Source organism: Hylaeus anthracinus, unplaced genomic scaffold (assembly GCF_026225885.1).
Source record: "Hylaeus anthracinus isolate JK02 unplaced genomic scaffold, UHH_iyHylAnth1.0_haploid 11982, whole genome shotgun sequence".
NCBI lineage: Eukaryota > Metazoa > Arthropoda > Insecta > Hymenoptera > Colletidae > Hylaeus > Hylaeus anthracinus.
In genome coordinates, this window is record NW_026534330.1 from 12107144 (window position 1) to 12129524 (window position 22381).

General features: G+C 37.0%; 2 protein-coding genes across 2 annotated transcripts; both read right to left on the reverse strand.

Moving 5' to 3' along the window:
• Positions 1-671: 671 nt before the first annotated feature.
• Positions 672-4440, reverse strand: LOC128886465 (uncharacterized). The gene is made up of 7 exons (XM_054141386.1): positions 4335-4440; positions 3982-4247; positions 3253-3429; positions 2897-3149; positions 1424-1492; positions 1174-1254; positions 672-842 (listed from the first exon to the last, which is right to left on the reverse strand). The coding sequence occupies exons 1-7, from the start codon at positions 4410-4412 to the stop codon at positions 738-740; spliced, it is 1029 nt and encodes a 342-aa protein (XP_053997361.1). The 5' UTR covers positions 4413-4440; the 3' UTR covers positions 672-737.
• Positions 4441-5941: 1501 nt separating this feature from the next.
• On the reverse strand, positions 5942-15556 carry LOC128886288 (uncharacterized). The gene is made up of 18 exons (XM_054140996.1): positions 15013-15556; positions 14494-14762; positions 14153-14413; positions 13711-14089; positions 12595-12684; positions 12397-12515; positions 11173-11450; positions 10731-11055; positions 10399-10659; positions 9909-10161; positions 9739-9807; positions 9584-9667; positions 9159-9271; positions 7464-7721; positions 7107-7359; positions 6302-6370; positions 6143-6232; positions 5942-6064 (listed from the first exon to the last, which is right to left on the reverse strand). The coding sequence occupies exons 1-18, from the start codon at positions 15295-15297 to the stop codon at positions 5942-5944; spliced, it is 3579 nt and encodes a 1192-aa protein (XP_053996971.1). The 5' UTR covers positions 15298-15556.
• Between the last annotated feature and the right edge of the window lie 6825 nt (positions 15557-22381).

Here is a 22381-nt window from a genome sequence, read left to right on the forward strand (position 1 = left end):
GCGATGAAATTGTCCTCATGAATACGTAATGCTCTATCAGCCAGGAATTCGATCACCGAGGCGATTAATATTGCAGTAACGTGTTTATAGTCGAACTATCTGGGGCGTAGGATCATGTTTCACGGATTTTGCGAAGATCGAAGAACGGAAAGGACTGCCCTTGGTGTCACCATTGGCTGGCAATTCATCTATGATCGATTATTCTTTTTTATTGATTTTATATTGCGACACGGTGGTATTCATTGCTAGGACTGCCTGGAATGTAAACTTATAACTCGAGGTTTTTATAATATCTTCAAGAGTTACCTCTTTCGACCCTAATGGGACATGTATGTTCTAGTGAATATATCTGGTTGGCCAAATTACAACTGAGACTCGCAGGAACGTATTTAAACAAAAATGAATATTACTTGTGCATTGGGAAAATTGTCCCCTATTATCTGAATACAGTCTTTGATCGATAGCTAACTCTAGCTAGATACAATTAATTTCTAGAAGTGCACCGAACAGAATTCAATTAGAATACAGCTTGAAAGGGTCAAGTCTGAAATGGATGGAAGTAGTTTTAGGTCGAAAGGACAAAAAGGTGAACCAGGAATAAGAATGTAATACATTATAAAACAATCAGTAGTTCAGTTTCATATAGTACTATTGAAAATGGTACAAAAAATTGTACAATTGGGCGTCGCCCTCATAAATTCTTCGACTACGATTTAAATACAGCAATCCAGAAATGCTTAAAACGAGGCGGTCTCGTTTCCAAGGAGAAACGAAGTGATCAATTCGAAGGAGTTCCCCCATTGTATCACAATGACCAGGTACGTCATCACGAAGTTCATGCACTGTAACAATCAAGAGTGTTAATAGCAACAGGTAAACTTAATTTCATCGAAAAATAACATTTTTTTATTTTAAGACATCGTCCTTTAACACTTTCGCTACGGACGAAAATAAGTAGCCCTTCGCTGGGAGCTTCAATTATGATATTTTTCTTAATGAAAAATTTCTTACAAATGTTCTAATATGATTATTTTGAAAAACATATATTTTAACAGACCAACATGAATGCTTAGATCGCACTGACTGTCCAAATACGACTAAACCGAGTAAAAAAGTAAAGGACGCGCATGTGCGTCATCCGCAGCGAAAGTGTTAAGACAGAAATTCACTGACCCCGCGCAGGAAGGTGTAGTTCAGTCGGAAGAATTTGGTTCCAGTTTGCCTGAGCGTTATCTGCAGAGACAATTGGAGGATCTGTGAGACAGGAATCATATTTTTTAAACGATCAATCGAATACCAAGAATATGGTATTCTTAATATGGAATATGGTATGATACCATCGAATACTCTCCTGACTTATGCACCGATATAAAAGTTTCGAGATCTCGCTCTCGCTTGTTGGAACCATTTACAACTTCCATACCTCGTTGTTCATTTCGTCGTCCAATTCGTGTCCAGACAATACGTGGATGATCTCTGTTATTTTGTTTGCCTGAAAATAGGACCACGTAGCTTTAGAAACCAGCCCGTGCCAATATGTTCTATGCGCACGTACAAATATAAGACTTGTTGGAAATGGGTGGAATAAATGAGTCTTTTATTAATTTTAAAGTCTACGTTTATTTAACGGCTCGGAAGGACGTGTTAACGGTTTAAGAAACGGACAAGAACTGACACTGAAAACTCTCGAGACCTACGAGGAAGAAAAATTCTAACGTCCACTTAAAGAAAGAAAATTCTGCCTGCACTCTGGTTATTGCCCTAGCCTTCGACGACAAACAGTCAAGGTTCCTCAGACCTGGTGGTGCCAGCTCTAACTTACAGAGAAAAGGGCAATGCCGCTCAACGCTAGATTCATTTTTGTTGAACTCAAGCTATATGTATATAATTCAACAAGACTAGTTTGAACTTTAACCCTTTGCACTCGAGGCCTTTTTTTCTGGTATCCTACAGCAACTCGAGATGTTTCTTAGCATTTTATTGCCATGAATTTTAAGCTATCTATATAGATTTGAGAGTAAGGTCACCTTTACCTCACTGACGATCATTTTATTGACGCTTCGAGCTCCAAAGAAATTAAACATAAAGAAACATTAGGTATTGTAGATTTGCTGCGTGAAACCTAATGGTGACTGATTGTGAGAGTCACCTCTCGAATGCAAAGGATTAACGAACTCCGTAAGTAGAATTGGCGAGAAATTGTCAGACATGAATGAGTTGTATTGTATCCCAGACAATATAGTCCGAGGACCCGCGACAGAAATGGGTGACTCGTTTCATTGCACAAATGAACCTGTTTTCCTAAGATGATATGTCTCCCTAGTTCAGAAATGCTTGGTCTGGCATGAATTCAGTGGTGCAACGCTTCACTATGGCGTTTTATAATAATTTGATTTTTGGCCAAAATTAATACTACTGAAATTTTTAGTGTGTATTGTTGACATACGAAATTGAATAAAAAAGTTGGTCTGGCAGATTGTAAGCGGTGCTAAATGGGTCTGGCAGTCCGAAAACCTTGTTGGAAAAACGAAGTAGTTTGATTAAAATCATTAGCACCCATTTCGCACCGCTTACAATCTGCCAGACCAACTTTTTTATGCAATTTGGTATGTCAACAATACATTCTAAAAATTTCAGTAATAATAATTTCAGTCAAAGATACTGTTATTTCTTACATGTTTCCGACTTTCTAAGGGAGCGATGCACCGTTTGTCCTCTGCCAGCCTTGGATTATTTTTATTCTTTAGTAGAAAACAACAGTCAAATAGCAAAAGGATATTTGTAATGAAATTGGCCGAAATTTTATGCGCAGGCTCTCGGACTAATATTAATAGGAAAGGTTCCAAAGTAAACGTGGAGAAACAATGAAAATGCACGACTGGCTCGAGTTCCTCACCTCTTGTATGACGTGCTCGCAGCTGTAGGACGCCACGACGAGCTGCATGGAATTGGTCACAGCGGTTACGAGACTTATCACTATCATTTCCAAATTGGTGTGTAGGCTGTCGTGCGATTTGCGGATTTCGACGTATACGTAATACAGAAATGTGGTGAGGTACAGCAAGGCGGCGGAGGACAGCATCATTAATTGCGTGTCGAATATTTTGTTCACAGTTCTCGCGATGCAGCACAAATCCAAGCGCAGAAATCTTGGAAAATAAGAATCCTTCAGCGATCATCTATTTACTGATCTTGATTTCTCTGGTCTTCGTGACACGAAAGAAGAGAGAAGAAAAAGAAGAGAAGATTTACCTCATCCGTTGCAGTAAATACAGTTTCTTCGCGGTCTGTGCTTCGTAATCTCCGTTTGGAATCTGATCTACGGGTCTAACCGTGATCTTCCTCGTCTCCGTCAGCGTCATTTGATTAGGGTTCGAGAATAACGTCCTCAGAAATTCATTCGTCTGCTTGAACCTAAACTCCAGCCAACTAAAAAACACCAAACTTTGTTAATTCCAAATTTATTACGAATATTTATACTTATAAATAGACTGCGGATCTTTATGCAAAATAAAATCTTCGCGAACGTGCTTACAAAAATTAAACCTAAATAGGAATTTATTTCATTCTGCAAATATTATAACATGATCTTTAATTTCAATCTTTTTTATATCGTTGCATGTTGTTTGCATTTTGTAGGTTCTTGCACATTTAAATTTCCTATAAATGCATACAAATCCGTAGTCTACTTATAAATATTAGGGGGACCAGAAAGTAATGTCGTTTCTGTGAATGTCAATACTTGTTTATCATATATCAGCTCATTGTATACCAATTGATTTTTATCGACCACATATTAAAAATTTACACACTAGATAACAAAAGGTTGTTGATAACGAGGGCGATTACATAATTGATTAAAAATGAAAACTTGTTATAAATTTATTTGTTTGAATTTAATGTAAAAGATACGACATTACTTTCTGGTCCCCTTAATATTAATACTTGGAATAAGGGAGTAGAAGAATTTTTGTTACGTACTATATATACGTTAAGAAGTCGTAAAGGATGATTGGACCAACGCTGGTTGTATAAATGAAAACAAAGATGGCGACTAGAGTGATCAATTCGATCTTTTGTTGCAGGACCCAGACGAAGTATACTGCGACCGAACCTAATCCAGTAAAGACCCAAATGACTCCAATAATTGCCACTCGTTCGATCAAATCTCGATTATTCACCGTCGATCCTAGCCTATTCAAGGTGTCGTCCACTTTAGCGATCCTCTTCCTAAGTTTCAACGTACTCTAAAAGAAAGACGAAACAATGTAGACTATTGTAGACGTATACGGCAATCATTCGATGTATTATTAATTTTTGATACGATAGTTTACCTTGGAGTAGTACAAACCCACAACCACCGTGGTCCCGAAAATCAAAATGTACACAATCAGCAATGCCATGTATATCATGCGCTCCTGATCGAATTGAATCTGCTCCAAGTGATACATTTCCAAGAAGATCGTGGCCACGATGGAGAAGCATAAAACCAGGATGTCGTAGGTCCAGGTGAAGAGAAATCTTCCTCTGTTTGAAGGATGCTCTACGTTTCGCAGCGCTGCGAACGAATTGAGGGCTTTTATCACGGAGGTGCACTCCTCGAAACTGTTTGTCTTCATTGGTGGGCCTTGATCTTCTTATTATCTGCATACAGTACGCGACGATACAGTTTCGTCAATTTCTTCGAGTACTTCAGGATTTCTTATTCCCTGTTATATTCTGATTTGAGTGTTGTGTATCATTTTCAAGAGTTTCTGCTGTAATCGCTACTGAATAGACTTAATTACCTTACCTAAATGTATCTGGTATTATTCTTGAAATCTTCTTTCAGTTTCTATTCGAAAGATAGTTCACCCTCATTGATAATTCGAACGATATTCACTTGTATCGATTTTAATGGACCGCATCGTACACTTTGCTCTTTCTACAGAACACAAAGATAACTGCTTGAAACGAAGTATGGAAGAAATTGAAGTATCGTCACTTTCGGTTCCTTTCTTGCACTAGAGTCCTTCGAAAATTATGATTATCGTGGAAATTAGTGACGGTTGGACAAAAAAATGATGATCACCTTTAGACTAGTGCTTGAACGTTAATTGTTATTAATGATAAAGTCGCTGGCTGCTTCTAGATTACTTTATGCTATATCGTAATGACATTATAGCAGAACTGTAGTACACGCGTAGTATTTTAATTGTATCAAATTAATGCACCCTAACGTCGAAGATAATAAAACTGTACATAAACAAAAATGTGGGACCGTTTTCAAAAAGAATTTTACCAATGTTCAGGAGCTTCGTTACATAGCCACAAACAGTTAAAGTTTACCGATACGACTCTCGCGTTATTTAAATTCGCCAGGTATTACTGTGACCCTGTTATTATTTCCAAGTAACACTGAATAGACTGATAACAACTTGAAAACATCGTCGATTAGTACGTATACAAAGATCAATATTTTCCGCGACCTTCGTTTCCTTCCGCGGTGTCAGCAATTCCTCAGAGGGATGCTCTCGAGTAATTTACTGATGAAGCGAATTGATATCTTCTTTTATCAGGCGTGAAGGACATAATACTACTCGGACTTTGAGGAAAACAGAAATAAACGTAACTGATACGATCATATATTATATTTCTCTGAAACATTAAACTCGGCGTGGGAGCATTTAATGGCTACAGTATGATTATTGCAGGAGCATCGAAAACGATACTGGTATCATATCGCATGGAAAATAAAACACAAGGTGTTAGAGATGCTTTTGTATAATTTCCTAATGCGATTATATTTTCCGTACTGCAGAAATAAATGTAATAAAAATTTGCAAATTCATATATTTTCGTTTGCGGACAAGTGATCTAGAAATATTGCACAGGTTTCTCGATCATGCACCGTATCAGGCCACCGTTAAATCCCTCGACTGTTTCATATAAAATCGAAGTATCACAGAAAGGTTGAGTCAGGATCATAGTCAGTCTCGTTCCCGAACAATATCGAGTCTCCCGAGTTAAACGATGGACTCATTTGCATTATGATGATGGTGTACGTAACCACGAAGCTTACGCACTGTAATAAATATTAAAATATCTTTGTAATAATCGGCGCAATTGTTACATTAGAAAGTAATATTCGAGGTTAACCAACACTTCGAAGGAAGACGTTGTTCAAACGGAAGAAAGTGGACTTCGATTTCCCGATCTGACTGAGGGACACTTGCATGGAAAACTGGAGGATCTATGGAGTGAACAATCTTGAGATTCTACTAAGAATTGAAACCTGATTAAGACTTGATTTTCTTCTTACCTCGTCCTTCATTTCCTCGTCGAATTCTTGCATCGAGAACATGTGTATGATTTCTTTTATCTTGTTTGCCTGAAAAGATAGAACGGGGATAAGTTGAACAGTTCTTGTTCCACACTTACACCCTCGCTCATAAATATGTGGACACGTACTACTTCCAATGAATAATTAATATACACCGTAAATTATTACTATACAACTTTTGTTGCCAAATTCTATATTGGATGTGTATTTAACAACTTTTAATAATATTAAATACCATGTTCAATTTTAATAGTGGGACTATGGGATCGTTTAGATAGAAAAGCTCAAAATGAGATAATATTGCTTCGGATACAATGAAGAAATTAATAGTATTCAAGTTTGGTAAAAAGATATTTTAACATTATCTAGTTATCTCTAAAGCTTGTTATTATTACTAATGTGATGTTAGCAAAAAACTATTAATAAAATATTAGGTGGACTGGAAAGTAATGTCATTTTTGCCATCTTAAATACTTGTTTATCATTTATCAGCTCATTGATTTTTCTGCCATTGAAAATTTGCACACTAGATGACGTAAGGCTGTTGACAATGAGGGCGATTATATAATGAATTCAAGATAAAAATTTATTGGAAAGTTTGAATTTAATGTAAAAGAAACGACATTACTTTTCGGGCTACCTAATATATTCGCTGATACAACATAAACATATCGAAAGATAAATGATATAATTGATATTCATAGATTCGTGACTTTTATTAGATATTTAGTATCCACATACTTCTGACCGAGGGTGTAAACGAACAAAAGTCAAAGATACTTACTTCACTCCCAGTACATTCGCACCTGTAACACGTCAAAGATATTTTCCATATATTACCCACCACCTCCACAAAATGTACAAATACCCTCTTGAAGGTTTTCGCGAAGTTAAAAGACCGCATATCGATTTCATTGTATGCGAAGTACAGAACCATGGTCAAGTATATCAGAATAACAGTGAAAAGCATCATTAATTGCATGTCGAACAGTCTGTTCACCATTTTCGCGATGCTGCACAGTTGCAGGTGCACAAGCCTCGAAAAATAAAAGTATTGCACCATAAGAATAACATTTCTCGCCAATTTTATGGGACGGCACTTGATGATTTTTAACTGGGTATATATCGAGGAGTGATTTACCTAATTTGTCGAAAGAAATCCACTCTACTCGCCTGCGACACATGCTCCAAATTCGGAACCCTAGCTGAAGGGAAAGCTTGCGTTCGTTTGTAACAAAACTCAGCCATGTATATATCGAAATTGCTAGGAAATCGACGATGGCGGTTTGACGGAGGCTTAATCGCGATCTTCTTCAATCTTCCCGTGTTAATGTTATTTCCATCCACGAGGAGAGACTTCAGGAGAGCGTTTGTATTTTTGAACCTTAACTCCAGCCAACTAAACAGTATCAGAATGGGTAATAGATGAAACGGATTCGAAAGTGGATTTACTTAAGCGAGAGGTACCAAGGAGAGTGACTATTTCAAATACGTACTACACATATGTTAAGAAGTCATAAAGCATGATTAATCCTAACCATCCACTGTACGCATAGGTAAGTATGGAAAAAACACCCGTGGGTACCACATTATTACTCATCGTCCACTTCCAGTATAATATGCAAAGTACAATTGAATGAAAGGTAGAAATAGTCCAAACGATTAGGACACGGTAAAATAAGTCGTTATAATGAAGGGACGATCCTAGTTTCTTCAAATTCTTGTCTACGGTGGCGATCCTCTCCATTACTACTAATATCTCCTAAAAGACGCATAATAAAATACATTTTTAGTTAATTTGTGTTGAATAAATTCTTGTTAATTTCGCTGAAATTTTTATTGCTCACCTTCGAGTGGTACCAGCTCGATAGCACCACGACAAAGTAAGTAAAATTGAAACTGACCGCTGTAAGTACGTACGTCATACGTTCTACAAGATCGTGTATCATCGAAATCGTCCACGTGTCGGTTATTATATTAGTGACGGAAATGTAACATAGAACTAGCACGTTGTACAACCATTTAAACAGAAATCTTTTTCCGTTCCAAGGGTCCTCGAAATTCCGCAGCCCCAGAATGGAATTCGTTTTCATTACGAACATCGTGGCTTCCTTGAAGCTCTTTATATTCATAATTTCAATTATATTTATAACATTGGTTTCTATCAAACAAGGTTTTTTTTATCAAACGTCTTTGAAATTTGTCTTTGATACAGTATCCTTCTTAAAATTATTCAGCGCATGTAGGCGTTAGTTTTCAACGTATATTTACTGTTCCTTTCAATTTTCTCGTACTTATCGTATTGCTAACCGTATAAATTTAACGAAACGCAATCAAAATTAAAAAGATTATCCCTGAAATTAGGTATTACAAAAGCACACTGCTCGAGACAGGTGAGAGACTGTCTCTATAAAAAAAAAAAAACTTTGCAATCACACCGATTTTAAGTCGATTTATGAAAACCGATCGCGATATTGTCGCTTTCAGTTCCTCTCTAGCACTAAAAACAAGAACATTGCAAAATATTCAGCGACGCGTACGCTTGCAAAAGGTATGTGTGGTATGGAATCCATTTGCATCGATCTGTCCGATGATTAAGATTATTAAGAAATTGCGAATGACGGTTCATTAGAAAAGTGCATTGGATCATTAATTGACGCTAACGGCGCGAGACTTTACGTCGCTTCTGGGTCGTTTGATAACAACGCCATTAATATATCGTTATGTCAAGCTTCACACATTTATTGAATAAAGCAGTTATCCAAGCAGAAAACGACCAAATTATTGAATTCAATGATAAACGAGTTACTGTTTCGTAGAACGAATTCAACGTTACATAAAGCTGAAGTCTGAATTCGTCTCGTTCTGTGCTAGGGCTGATTCGCTCAATTCGAAGGCTGGTTTGTATTGTATCAAAATAAACAGGTAGGTTATCACGAAACTTCCCGACTGCAACGATTAGAAGCGTTTCAGGAACATTTGATTAAATTGAAATATTTTATATTATCGTAATAGTTTATTAGGTTGTCTTAAAAGTTTCTTTCGCGACAGAGATTCAGCTGTTCTGTGTGGCAGTGTTTACATAAATAGACATTTTATAATATTTAGACCTTTAAGGTTTATATAATGGACCATATCTCTGAGAAGTTGATGTTATAACAGTAATCGAGCAAAATGGATCGCGTACACCTCAGTAGTGTACGAAATTATTATTGAAACGAAAGAAACTTTTAGGACAACTTAATATATGCGTCATCTAACCGTTCGTAGGGCGGTGTAATTTAGTTGAAAAAAGTTCGACCTTCCGAAATGGGTGAGCGATAATTGTAAGGAAAACTGGAGGATCTACGGACAGAATACATTATATTTTCTAAAAACTGAGCCTAGTAGGATCTTCAGGATCTTCTTCTTCCTACCTCGTCTTTCAATTCGGTGTCTGACCCCTCCACAGACAACGCGTAGATGATATCTCTCATTTTGTTCGCCTGAAAACAGAAATAATTGCCTCGCACATAAAACTCGACCGTTTGAATATTCTATTCCACATAAACATGCAAATAAGGGTATGAGAAACAAAGTTTCTCACCTCTTTCATGGTATATTCGCAACTGTAGCACGCTAAAGCGATGATTCCAGCCTTATTAAACAACTCTATAAAATTCACAACGGCTTTTACTGCAGTTTTCGGCACATCCGTAGGCGAGGAAATGATACCAATGTAAGTATTGTACAATGTTATGGTGTAGAACACCATAGTCATGGTGGTCTGTAACGCCAATTGTGTGTTGAATATTTTGTTCACCATTTTCACGATTAGACTCAGCTCCCTATGCAGGCATCTGGGAAAAATCGTGATAATTTTATCCTGTTTTAATCTGTATCAATTAATCAAGACGGAAGTAGTTGGAGCTTTAGTTATCATTCATAATTTACATTAGTTTCAATCGTACGTCACTCTGCGTTGAGATGACGCAGGCTTGAAGTACGATAATTAACAAAACGTTCAGTTCGACTTGAACAATTTCAAGTTTCGAATCGTTTAAACTGAATTGGAAATGATTACAAGAGAAATTTACCTAATAGTTCCCAGCATACGCACTTTTCTCGCCGCCTGCGATTCGTGCTCCAAACTAGGATCCTCATTTAGCGGGAACACTCGCGTGCGCCGAAAACAATATTCAGACATGTACACCTTGACGTTGTTAAGAGCCTGCCGACGATGGTTTCTCGTTGGTTTAATCGCGTACTCCTTCAGTACGTCCGTCTTAATTTCATGACCATCCACGAAGAATGCTTTCACGAGTTCATTCGTCTGTTTGTACTTCATCTCCAGCCAACTGAGAAGTATCGTCTAGGTTTATGTCGATCCACGCAGCTATCAAATACGATAGCATATTTAATTACGTACTAGACATACGTTACGAAGTCATAAATGATGATGGCACTGACGTTCCCTTGGTAAACGATACAAACGGAGATGAAATAACTAAAAAGTTCTATCTTCTGTAACAACAACCACTTGAAAAGTAATACAAGGTATAGGCTAGCGCACAACAAAGCAAACGACAGAGCCGTAATCACACATTGAAATAAATGACGATAATCAGTCGCCGATCCCAGGTTCCTCAAACTTTCGTCCACTTTAGCGATCTTCTCTCTGACTGCAAGTACATTCTGAAATAAAAACGAAAGAAGACGATGTAGTCGAGGGATGATTAAACTTAACAACTTCCCTGTTTAAACCGGTATAACTTCACACGACTTCATACTCTACTGACCATTCCTGGGGGGAATCCCTATGAAAATTTCAGCATTTACCTTCGAGTGACGCCAACCCAAGATCAACGTACACACGTAACACCAAACGGAAACGAGTATCACGATTATGTACGATAATTGTGCCTCGCTGTTTGATAGAATGCTGGTGTGGCGCGCAGCGAAGTGTAGCGTGTACATAACGTTGAAGATTAGAATTAGGATGTCGTAGATCCACGTGAATAGGAATCTCGTTTTGTTTGCAGGATCCTCGAAATATCTCATCCCCAGGAACATACTTAACGTGTTTATAATAGCTGTAGCATCCTCGAAGCTCTTTGTCATCGTTAGCTGGCGTGATTCTTCTTGTTGTCTATCCACAATGAATATTTATATTAATATTTCGATGACCGAGTCCTTTCAATCGATTAAAATGGACGTTACCTTCTTCTGGGATCACAGAAACTGATTACTCGAAGCAATTAGGAGACGAATCACTTTGGCTATTTCTATTGCAAACTACCCTTGGCCAATTTTATAATTTTAAATAGATTTATGGAATTAATCGTGTTACTGTTGGGTTTGGTATTTTCCTGGCACTAGGACCGAGGTCATCACGCATTTGCATGATTGTGAAGTTTTCAGCGATGTCTACGACTTGAGAAACGATTAGATAACAATTCATTTGACTTGACTAATGATTATGGTTGTTGGGAGAATATGAGTGACTGTTCATTTAATCGTACACATTTGAAATTGCGATCGCTTTAGGTAAGTGCTCGAGATCATTGGTTGATATTAATGGCGCACGCGAAAGCTGCGCGGTTGCGGTTGGATACTTTGATAATAATGTCATTAATATGACATGCCAAATTCGATACGTGAATAAGGCCTGGAATTGCATTTATGGATATAAATGTATTGCGTGGTAGAAATGGTGTGCTTTTTATGATGCTGAAATGTAAATTTTTAATATTCCAAAATTACTTTAAATGTGTTTCTTTCATGCAGTCATGTATATTTCTATCTAAATAACGGTGTGTATTTTTATTCATCTCTGAATACTACACTGTAATCGTCAGTAGACCTTGAGGAGAATAGAAATAAATGTAACAGACACATGTAAAATTCTATATTTTCCTGAAATATTAAATGCAGTGTTTGATTTTGATACATGAGCACTGATTATTACAATAGATTGCAGAGTTGTAAAAGGTAAACCAAATAGCAGACTGGTATCACACAGTAAAACACGTAATTAACAACTATTACTTGTTCGATCACTTTTACTAACACGTGTGAAATTGAGTTAAAGTTACAGATAAGGCGATGATCGAGGATGCAAGGTTTTATTTCCAATGATGTCTGGTTCCTCTGAATCAAAAGCTGGACCCAGTTGTACCATGATGATCACGTACGTCGTCACGACGCTCATGCACTGTAACGATTGCAAAAGTTAGTAAAAATAATGAACAAGTAATGTTCCGCGTTCACCTTTATCACGAAAGTCCACTAACCGTTCGCAAGAAAACGTAATTCAGTCGAAAGAAACTGGACTTTGATTTTCCAATTTGACTGAGAGATGTCTGCAAAGAAAATTGGAGGATCTACGCAGAAAGAAATGATCAGATTCTTGAATTTTATAATAACTCCGAAATAATTAAACATTTATAATGCATGCGATAACATTTAGTCATACATTAAATATTAATAACAATTACAGTTCAGAATAAGTATTCGCTAGAGACATTAATCGCGAAAGACAAATATCGGTCGCTACTCTCTCCTGTATACTCTCTCCTGTAAGACGTACTTGTTGAGGGAGTCATAGGCTCTCGACGCAAGGGAGCGTTCTTGTCGACTTTCTTGCTAAAGACTCGCCAAGTGGAAACTGGACTGACCCAGTAAGCCTGTCTACACGGTCGCCTCGTGTTCGCGATTTTATTTTAGCTTCACTTTCCCCTCTAAAAAGGGGAAATTTTCAACAATTGCTTGGCAGTGACAGACGCGGAGATTGAAGGAACTTTGTTTCCTTCTATTTCCATCTTCGCGTATTTAATTTCTAAGATTGTACAGAAAGAAATCGAAGGGAAACAATGTTTAAATGAAAGAAAACATGTAAAAGGAATAATAACTTATCTTGAGAAAATCAAAATAATTAAAGATATTTAGTATGTAATTAGTCTTAGGTAGTTTAAAATTGTTAGACAGAAGAAAACCAAGTGATGTATGTGAAATACAATGTAATAAGACACAAAATATAAGAATATATTGCAATGTGGTTGCTAATGGCTAAAAAGCTGATGCGATATTAAATAAATAAATTTAAAAAATTCAAGGAACTTTGTTTCCTTGTATAGCCATAGCGAGCTTATGGCTTCGAATTTGTAATAAGGTCGTTAGATATAAAAGTGTAACTTCTTAGATACAATGGTGAAATTTTATTAACTCTTTCCAGATAGTTGGAAGATGATGTCTACAAACGAACCAACAGCGCCAAAAAAACGTTGATTGATGCATTAACTGATTCTGAATAGGTCGTCTAATAAATGATTACAGTATCTTCAGTATTTTTAACCGACTTCGAGAAAGAGGAGGTTACTCAATTCGACATGTATTTTTTTTTTATTTACCTCATCTTTCATTTCAGGATCAAATACCAGCTCAGAGAACGCATGGATGATTTCTTTTATCTTGTTTGCCTGAAACCAGTATAGAATTGCTTGTTTACAAAGTGCAGAGAAATAATCAGAAGTACTGACCTGTTTTGCGGCTTGCTCGCAGCTGTAGCTCGCGAAAACAATTTTCGCTGAATGACACAAGAATTCTAATCCCTGTAATAATAATGACTGCAAATTCGCCAGTAAGCCAGCAGACACACTGAATTGATTGTAACCGAAATATAGAAGCAGTGTGATGGTCGTCAAGACAACGGTGGTCTGCATCATCAATTGCTTGTCGAATACTCTATTCACCATCTTGGCGATGTTGCACAGCTGCAGATGCAAAAATCTTGAAAAATAAAATGCATTCTTTGACTGGAAAGAAACATTCAAATCCAAGGAAAATATTTACCTCATTTTCTGCAACAAATGCAATTTCTTCGCTGTCTGTTGTTCGTCGTTTGTATTTGAATCAGCGCTTATAGGAAAAATGCGCGTTCTTCTGAAATAAAACTCTGACGTGTACGTAGTTACGCGTCTCGAGCTCCGATGTCGGCTATTTCTTTCAGGTTCAAACGTGTATTCATCGAGTCCTTTTGTCTTCCTTTGGCAGCCACCCACGAAGAACGTTTTCATAAGATCGTTCGTCTGCTTGAACTTCATTTCTAGCCAACTACAAAATATCGACTCTAAGCTCTTATGTATATGTTTGAGAACAATTTCTCTATTTCAGAGAACAGATTCTCTACATACTATACGTATGTAACAAAGTCATATATAAGTATTGTGGAAATATGCTCTGTTATAACGTAGTCGACGCTAGCAAAAAAGATAAGTGGTCTTGACATCTTCTCCTGCAACAGCCACTTCAAATATATTCGGCAGGTTATGTACGTATAAACAGCATACATGATCCCAATGATTAGTCCACGATAAAACAAAGCGTTGTAATTAGCTGTCGATCCAAGTTTTCCTAGACTATCGTCCATTTTGGCCATCCTCTCCCTGAGCGCCAGGATGTCCTACAAGGAAAAGGAAATGAAACAACGAACTCTCTTGCCTTTTATAATTGTAACTTGTACCCAAATTAATTCGCGTAACGGAGGTTCTACTCTACTACTCTTAATTTCAAAGCGTCACTGCTCTATACTTTGTATAATCATTTGTTCGTAACGTATTCGAGATGAACCTCGATTTACTGGAAATTTGGAGAATTCTCGAGGGGATATTTAAACATTTCTTTGAAATTTCTTTTAAATATTTCTCACTCACCTGTGAGTAGTTCAACCCCAATACTATCGTGTACACATGGCCCACAGCGAAAATGAAAATCATAAATTTGTACGATTCGCGTTCCAGATTCTTTGGCATCTTCTGCAAGATCCAGAAATCCAAGTACAGCATACTGCTGGTAATACCGAATAGAATTAAGACATCGTACATCCAGGTGAATAGAAATTTCTTTTTGTTTGTGGAATGCACGGGATTTCGTAGCGCCACGATGAAATTCGCAGCAGTGACCATCGCGGTGGCCTCCTCGAAGCTCTTCTTCCTCATTGACTGACCAGTATTCAACTTTTTTCCTTTTCACGATGAAGAAGGTAATTTACCTAATTACTCCAGGTTCCACGGGCTTAACTATTTTAATTGATCTACGCGAATATGGTCGATTATGGCAGGAACGTCGCCCAATGTCAACTTGATAACACCTGCAGTTAGCCTTTCTTTTATTTAACGAATATTTTATTATTTTATTAATCGAGCCACCGTGAAGCTTGACGGCACTGATAATATTAAGGACACTCGAGCAGATGGATCCAAGTCGCCCCACTTTGCGTATTTAATCCTCCTCGAGAAACAAAGATTTATGAAACCACGTCGTTGCCTCTGGTTACTTTGTTGCAACAGGAATAATAATAGCCAACAACACCGTGTGTAGGTTTTGCATGATCACGATAACGATAAAAAGGCAATCTACGTACTTAGATTTGCCTTGTGATGATGATTATCGAGAAAATGCGTGCAACAGGATTGTTTATAGCTTTCGAAACAATTGCATTTGCATTAGAAATTCAGCGTTACGGAAAGATCGAACCTCGAGTATGGATTAATTCGTTGCTAATGAAGTTTTGACAGTTTTCGATCGAGATCTATTCTAAGGATGGATCCCACTGCATTATAATGATCAAGAATGTCATCACGAAGCTTATACACTGCAACGATCGAGCACGTTTAGTTATAAAAAAATGGTAGAATTCAATGGAAAATGTGGGATGCTTAGTATTTTACAATAAAATAGAAGCTAACCCCTCTGATGAAGACGTAGTTCAGGCGAAAGAAATTGGACTGTGAGCTTCCAAACTGGCTGAGCGATATTTGCAAAGATAATTGGAGTATCTACGAACATAAAGATTTTTAATTTACCGTTTTATACGTTAGTAATTACTTTCTTTTACTTCATCTTTCACTTCAGCGTTGAAATCGTGCGCAGAGTACTCGTGAACTATTTTCCTTATCTTGTTTGCCTGTGAAGGGAATAAAATGGATTCATATTTTCGTTTGTTAAAATTGAGAATATTGAATTAAACGAGAGAATCGATTAATTATATTGTTATTTTAATAAAGTAAATGTAGGATAAATACTGAACGGTCGCAGTCAAAGGTTCTCACCTCTTTGTCAGTACGTTCGCAGTTGTAGCATGCCAGGATTATTTGCACTGTACTACTTAACAAATGACAAACATATACGCGGAGCACACTTTTAGTTTCCACGTCGACATGAATCGATTTATAAACGCTGTAGAAATAGAAATAGGAAGTCGTGGTGAGATGCATCAAAATGATGATGGACAGTATCGTTATCTGAGTGTCGAATATTTTGTTCGTCGCTTTGACTATGCTGTACACCTTCAGGTGCACGAATCTGCAAAAATAAAAGTATTCTAGACTAGAACTAACTCTCCGCTTCATTTACACAGGACACGGATTCAAGTTCTGACCGTTTCGGATTGTTCGAGTTAAATTTTACCTTACTTGGCGCAGTAAATGAACTTTTCTCGCAATCTGTGATTCGTGTTTCGGAGTTTCGTTCAAAGGAAATAGTCTTGTCCGTTGAAAGTGGAAGTCGGACGCGTATAAATTGAAACTTTTTACAAATTTGTAACTTGGACTCTTCGTAGCTTTAAGAGAGCGCTTCTTCGATTCTTTCTTTGCCGATGGAGCATCCACGAGTAACGTTCCCAGGAAATGGTTGATCTGCTTGAATCTCAACTCCAGCCAACTACGACATACCAAGTGATAACAAAAGGAAGAAGAGCAATAGATTGAGAACTATACTATTATTTCAGCAACGTACTTTACATATGTCAAGAAGTCGCACAGGACGACCATGGGAATGCACCTTGCATACACGTAAGCAGCGAATAAAAATACATGGGTCAGATTTCTATGCAATTGCAACAATAGCTGCGTATATAAGCTTAATATTATGATAAAGTTTAAGGAACAAACGAGTCCTACAATTAATACACGGTGATATAAATGACGCGAACGAACGGGAGAGCCTAGTCTCCTGAAGCTCTCGTCCACTTTGGCGATCCTCTCCCTGAGCGCCAATGTGTCCTAAAAAAAAGGACAAACAATCCAGTATAGAATGACAACACCAACTAACAGAATAGTCGACCTTTTCTTCTGGTTTACATTAAAACCCTTTAATTTGCATCAATAATAGGAAATTTGATTGTATAAAACATTGATCACTTTACTTCAATGTTCAGTTACAAGGGTGATCGATTGATCACTATTCAAAGTAGCGTACTTGCATAGCACCGTCGTTATTGTACTCTTGTATCTCACCTTCGAGTAGTACAACCCCAAGATTATCGTGGACAAGTAGCCAAAATAAAAGATGATTCCCAGAGAAATGTATATCGCAGATTCCACGATGTTGGATATTTTTTGCAAGTTCATCTTATCATAGTAAAACATCGACGTAACACAAAGACACGCAACCAGAATGCAATACAATAAAGTGGATAGAAATTTCATTTTGTTCGAGGGATACTCGAAGTTCCGTAGCGCCAGGATGGAGTTTACCCTAAATATCACAGTAGTAGCTTCTTCGAAGCTGTTCATAGTTGCGAACTGGTCTTCCATTTCTTTAGAAAGACACTCTAGAAAAAAATAATAATTGACGCAGGAACGATTCACCTAATCAGGCAGCTGATCCAAGTTGACCAAGAAACACTTTCAGAGTCCAGAGTCACACTGATACAAACTTTGAGATGCATTCATAACACCAACTACGACATCGACGCCTTTTATTATTTTTTTTTTTACTAGAAACGAGAGTCATCAACTTATGCACATTTGCATGATTACGAAATTTTTCAGCGATGCGAACGCTTGGGACACGATAACAAAGGAGGCAATTCATTTGCTAGTAAACGTCAGATGCTATGATTACTGAAAAAATACTGGTGAGCGATTAGGCTTTCGTGGTGTTAGTAATAATTCCCTTCGATTCGAAGAAAGGGCTTGGGAACATTAAGCGATATTAAAGGTACAGATAAAAGTTGTAGAGTGCTTTTGGTAATTTTATAAAAATGTCATTCATATAATATTAAACAATAATAAAATCTATATTTACTGTGAGTGTAATGTCATTAGAGTGAAGCAATTTTGCAAGTTGAAAATGTAAATGTGTGAGAAATGTACTATTCTTTTGCAAGTGGTCTAGTTAACAAGTAAATCAATTTCTGAGGCTGAAAGTGAATTCAATTCGTCACCTTATTGTATAAAATTTACTTTTTTCAATTTTTACACGTACGTCAAATGTAATAAAATTAAATTACGCTAATTATCGAAGGACTCTTTTATTTACACGGATTTAAATAGAACAGGCTCATTTTTGTTTGTCTCAGGTGTTGCGGGGGAAATCAATACTCGTATCGAAGTGTGGAGTTCAATGTTGTCGACGATGGTCGAGGCTCTGTCGCCTGATATTCAGAGGCATGTTTAATAAAAAAAAAACCTCCATCGGTTGTAAAATAAAGAACACACACAAACGTTATTTTTGTTACGTATGTCAATTGTTCTTCATTTAAAAAATTTTGTTTCTGAAAGAACCAAACTGTGTCTACGACTTTGAAAACAAAATTGAGTATATTTAATATTCGTCTGTTCACTTTGAGCCACCATGTACGTATAGTAATGGTATATTTTAATTGAATAAACTACAGGAGACAAGGTTTCAATGGAGCAGACTCCTGGGTCCAAGGGTCGCAAGCGTGACAAAAAAATGGAAACGAGAAAGGAAACCGATGAGCCGTGAAGTTGGCTCTGTCGTCCAGTTCTAATCGCATGTCTGTATCGTTCAACGATGACCGGTAATTGTCTCGAAGCAGAGAATTCTGGCCATCAAGGTCACCGAATAGTCATCTCCCCACCACAGTGCTTGACTACCACCCCCGCACTGTTGCTCGTCTGTTTGCTCCGCCCATCTTGTTCAACCCTTTAACGATTCCTCCGTTACGAGCTTAAAAATTCAGTGTTTTATAAACATTTGGAACTTTCTCATTGATAGAAAGGTAATTTAGTAACTATAGCAGGAACCATGGAGCAAAGAATAAACGTGGTAAAGTAGAAATAGACATAGTTTCAATTATACAGGGTGAGTCTTATAACGTGACGACCTAAAATAAATCGTAAGGTATTTGTTGTACGACAAAATGTTTCAAACAAAAGTTGCATGGTATCTAGGGACATACAGGACATACAGTGATGTAATCTGTTTTCTATTACCTCATTTTTTTATTGAGATATTAGAGTCACCTTCAGTTGTTTAAATGGAATGTCTAATATTTTTTTTCGAATTCGGATAAATCATCAAATTTTGCGTAAAAAAGTATTACATGAAGTGGGACTTCAAATGAAAAATTACTGAGATATTTTTAAATTAATAATCTTCTATTAGGAAATACGCTTAGTCAACGTGATTCTTAACACGACTTTATTCGCGTCGGTAGGTCATGTCTGTAAACAAGTTCCCTGTTAAATATTAATAATCATCAACACGAAATGGCTATTTAGTATCTTGGTAAGCGTTAAAGACGTATTGAGAAAGGTGCTATGTTTTTATTACTCAGTAACAGTGAAATAACGATACGATGTTCAGTAACAGTGAAATAACGATATGATAATTGTTTATGGTGCGATTTGAAGAAAATGCTATAAGAGCTAAGATCTTGTACCAAGCTAAGTATCCTGATCGAAATCAGCCATCGCATTCTACCTTCTTAAGGCTTAATCGAAGACTCAAAGAACATGGCAATTTTAATGTACAGAAACGTAAAAGGTATCACAAAGTTGTGAGTAATGAAGGATGTCGTACTTCAACCTTAGCAGCTATTGCCCATAAACTTCTTTTATAAATGTCTCAGTAATTTTTCATTTGAAGTCCCAGTTCATGTAATACTTTTTTACGCAAAATTTCATGATTTATCCGAATTCGAAAAAAAATATTAGACATTCCATTTAAAGAACTGAAGGTAACCCTAACATCTCAATAAAAAAGTAAGGTAATGAAAAACAGATTACAGCACTCTATGTCCCCCTAGATACCATGCAACTTTTGTTTGAAACATTTTGTCGTACAACAAATACCTTACGATTTATTTGAGGTCGTCACGTTATAAGACTCACCCTGTATATTTATTGAGTTACATAGGTGCCATTTTGTTTCATAACCTTTCCACCTTTTAAGGGATGTATGTATGTTATTTGTTTTCAACCACTTCGATATATTCAGACCTGTATCACCTACCAAAAATCGACATGGACTTTCCGGACAACCCAATATGTACTAAAGTATGAAAGTTAAGGATTATATTTATTGGTTTGCCTGGAAAGTTCGTACCGATTTTTGGTGGGTGGTACAGGTTTGAATATATTGTAATGGTTGAAAACAAGTAACATGTGTACATCCCTTAAAAGGTGGAAAGGTTGTGGAACAAAATGGTACTTACATAATTCAATAAATATACTTTGAAGTTTTCTTAAAAACTGACACGAACTTTCTGGACAACCTAATATGATATGGTAGGCACGAAATAGATCAAGTTGAATTTGAAAATAAAAAATATTTCGAAATACTGTTATGAATTTTAGATGAAATACAAAATAAGTGAAACATTCGTTACTCTGAATGAGAACTGGTAGATATGGTTTATTCCATGCATTCATATACAATTGTTTCGTGCATATGGGTAAGAAATGTTTCACTTATCCAGATGAATGTTTTGTGTATACTTGGAAAGAAATTATTTCATATATCCAGGTATAAATTATTACTGGTACATTCCAGTATAGTTTATAGGTTCATTCCATGTACCCACGCAGAATAGCTTCACGCATTCAAATAAAAAATGTTACACATACTCGAGTAAATGTACACTACGTACTCGTAAAGAAATTATTCCACATACTTGGATAACAAATGTTATTTTCAGGTTTTTATCATACTCGCGATATGTTCGACTAATGTTCGTGACCGACGTGATTCACGGTTAGGGGAGTGACCTTGGGCAGCCAACACTGCCTGCCTCGTGCTGTCTGCATTCAATCGCAAGTGCGACGAGAGCCGCGTGGGGAAATGGAGGATTTAGGATACGTGGGGCGCGATAATCCCAGGGGTACCAAACTCGGGACGGTTCGCTAATCCACGAAACAAGATTGATTTAAGAGTTCTAGGCGATTCCGAATTGCTGCACTCGAGCTTTCCTATCGAATGTCTAGCTTTCATGGATCGTGCAGTTTCCATACGGCTATTGATAATGTTGAACCAGCTAAACGCACGATTATCATCACTGAATATCGAGCAATAAAATGGTTTGAACATAATAAGCAGACATTTTATTTAAGTACACGTGCAGACGATTAATACTTTTATACAGTAAATACGCAAATACGTTCCGTTAACAACAAACACGCTAAACATTGTTAACATATGGTGGTAAACAATGCGTAAACGTAAGATGACGCGATAAAAAGGACTATAAAATTAATTAAAAAAGCGTTGATAAAACGTAAATAGGTCCAATAAAGCGGTCCTTAAATCTGTCATTTAAACGATTTGGAACTCAAAAGTAAATTCTGTAAACGAACAATAATAAAATTGCAAAATTAGTAGCCCTTTTACTCGTCTGGTATAATGTGAAACAGGCTCTGTAAAAATATAATCCCCCTATGAAATTTAACTCCATTTCTTATCAAGCCTCGAGGACGTGGTTCAAGTAGGCGATGTAGCAGATCGCCAGTCGAAGGATCTCGATCTTGGAGAGCTTCTTGTCGGGTGGCAAGGTTGGCAAGAGCTTCCTCAGCTCTGCGAACGCCAGGTTGAAAGCTTCCACTCTGACCCTCTCTCTGTAATCAATTAATTATCACTCCAATACGAAGAGAATCGACGAACCTAGATACTTGGATAGAAGTTTCTTTGGCCTGAATATGAAATGTTTTCAAGACAGTTGTAAGACAGTTGTTAACGAAGTAGAGTAAAACGTAATGATAGTATATTTTCTCTATATTGTAGCATGAGAAAAAAAGTTTATTTTATATCAAAGTTTTTAATACTTTATTTACCGGA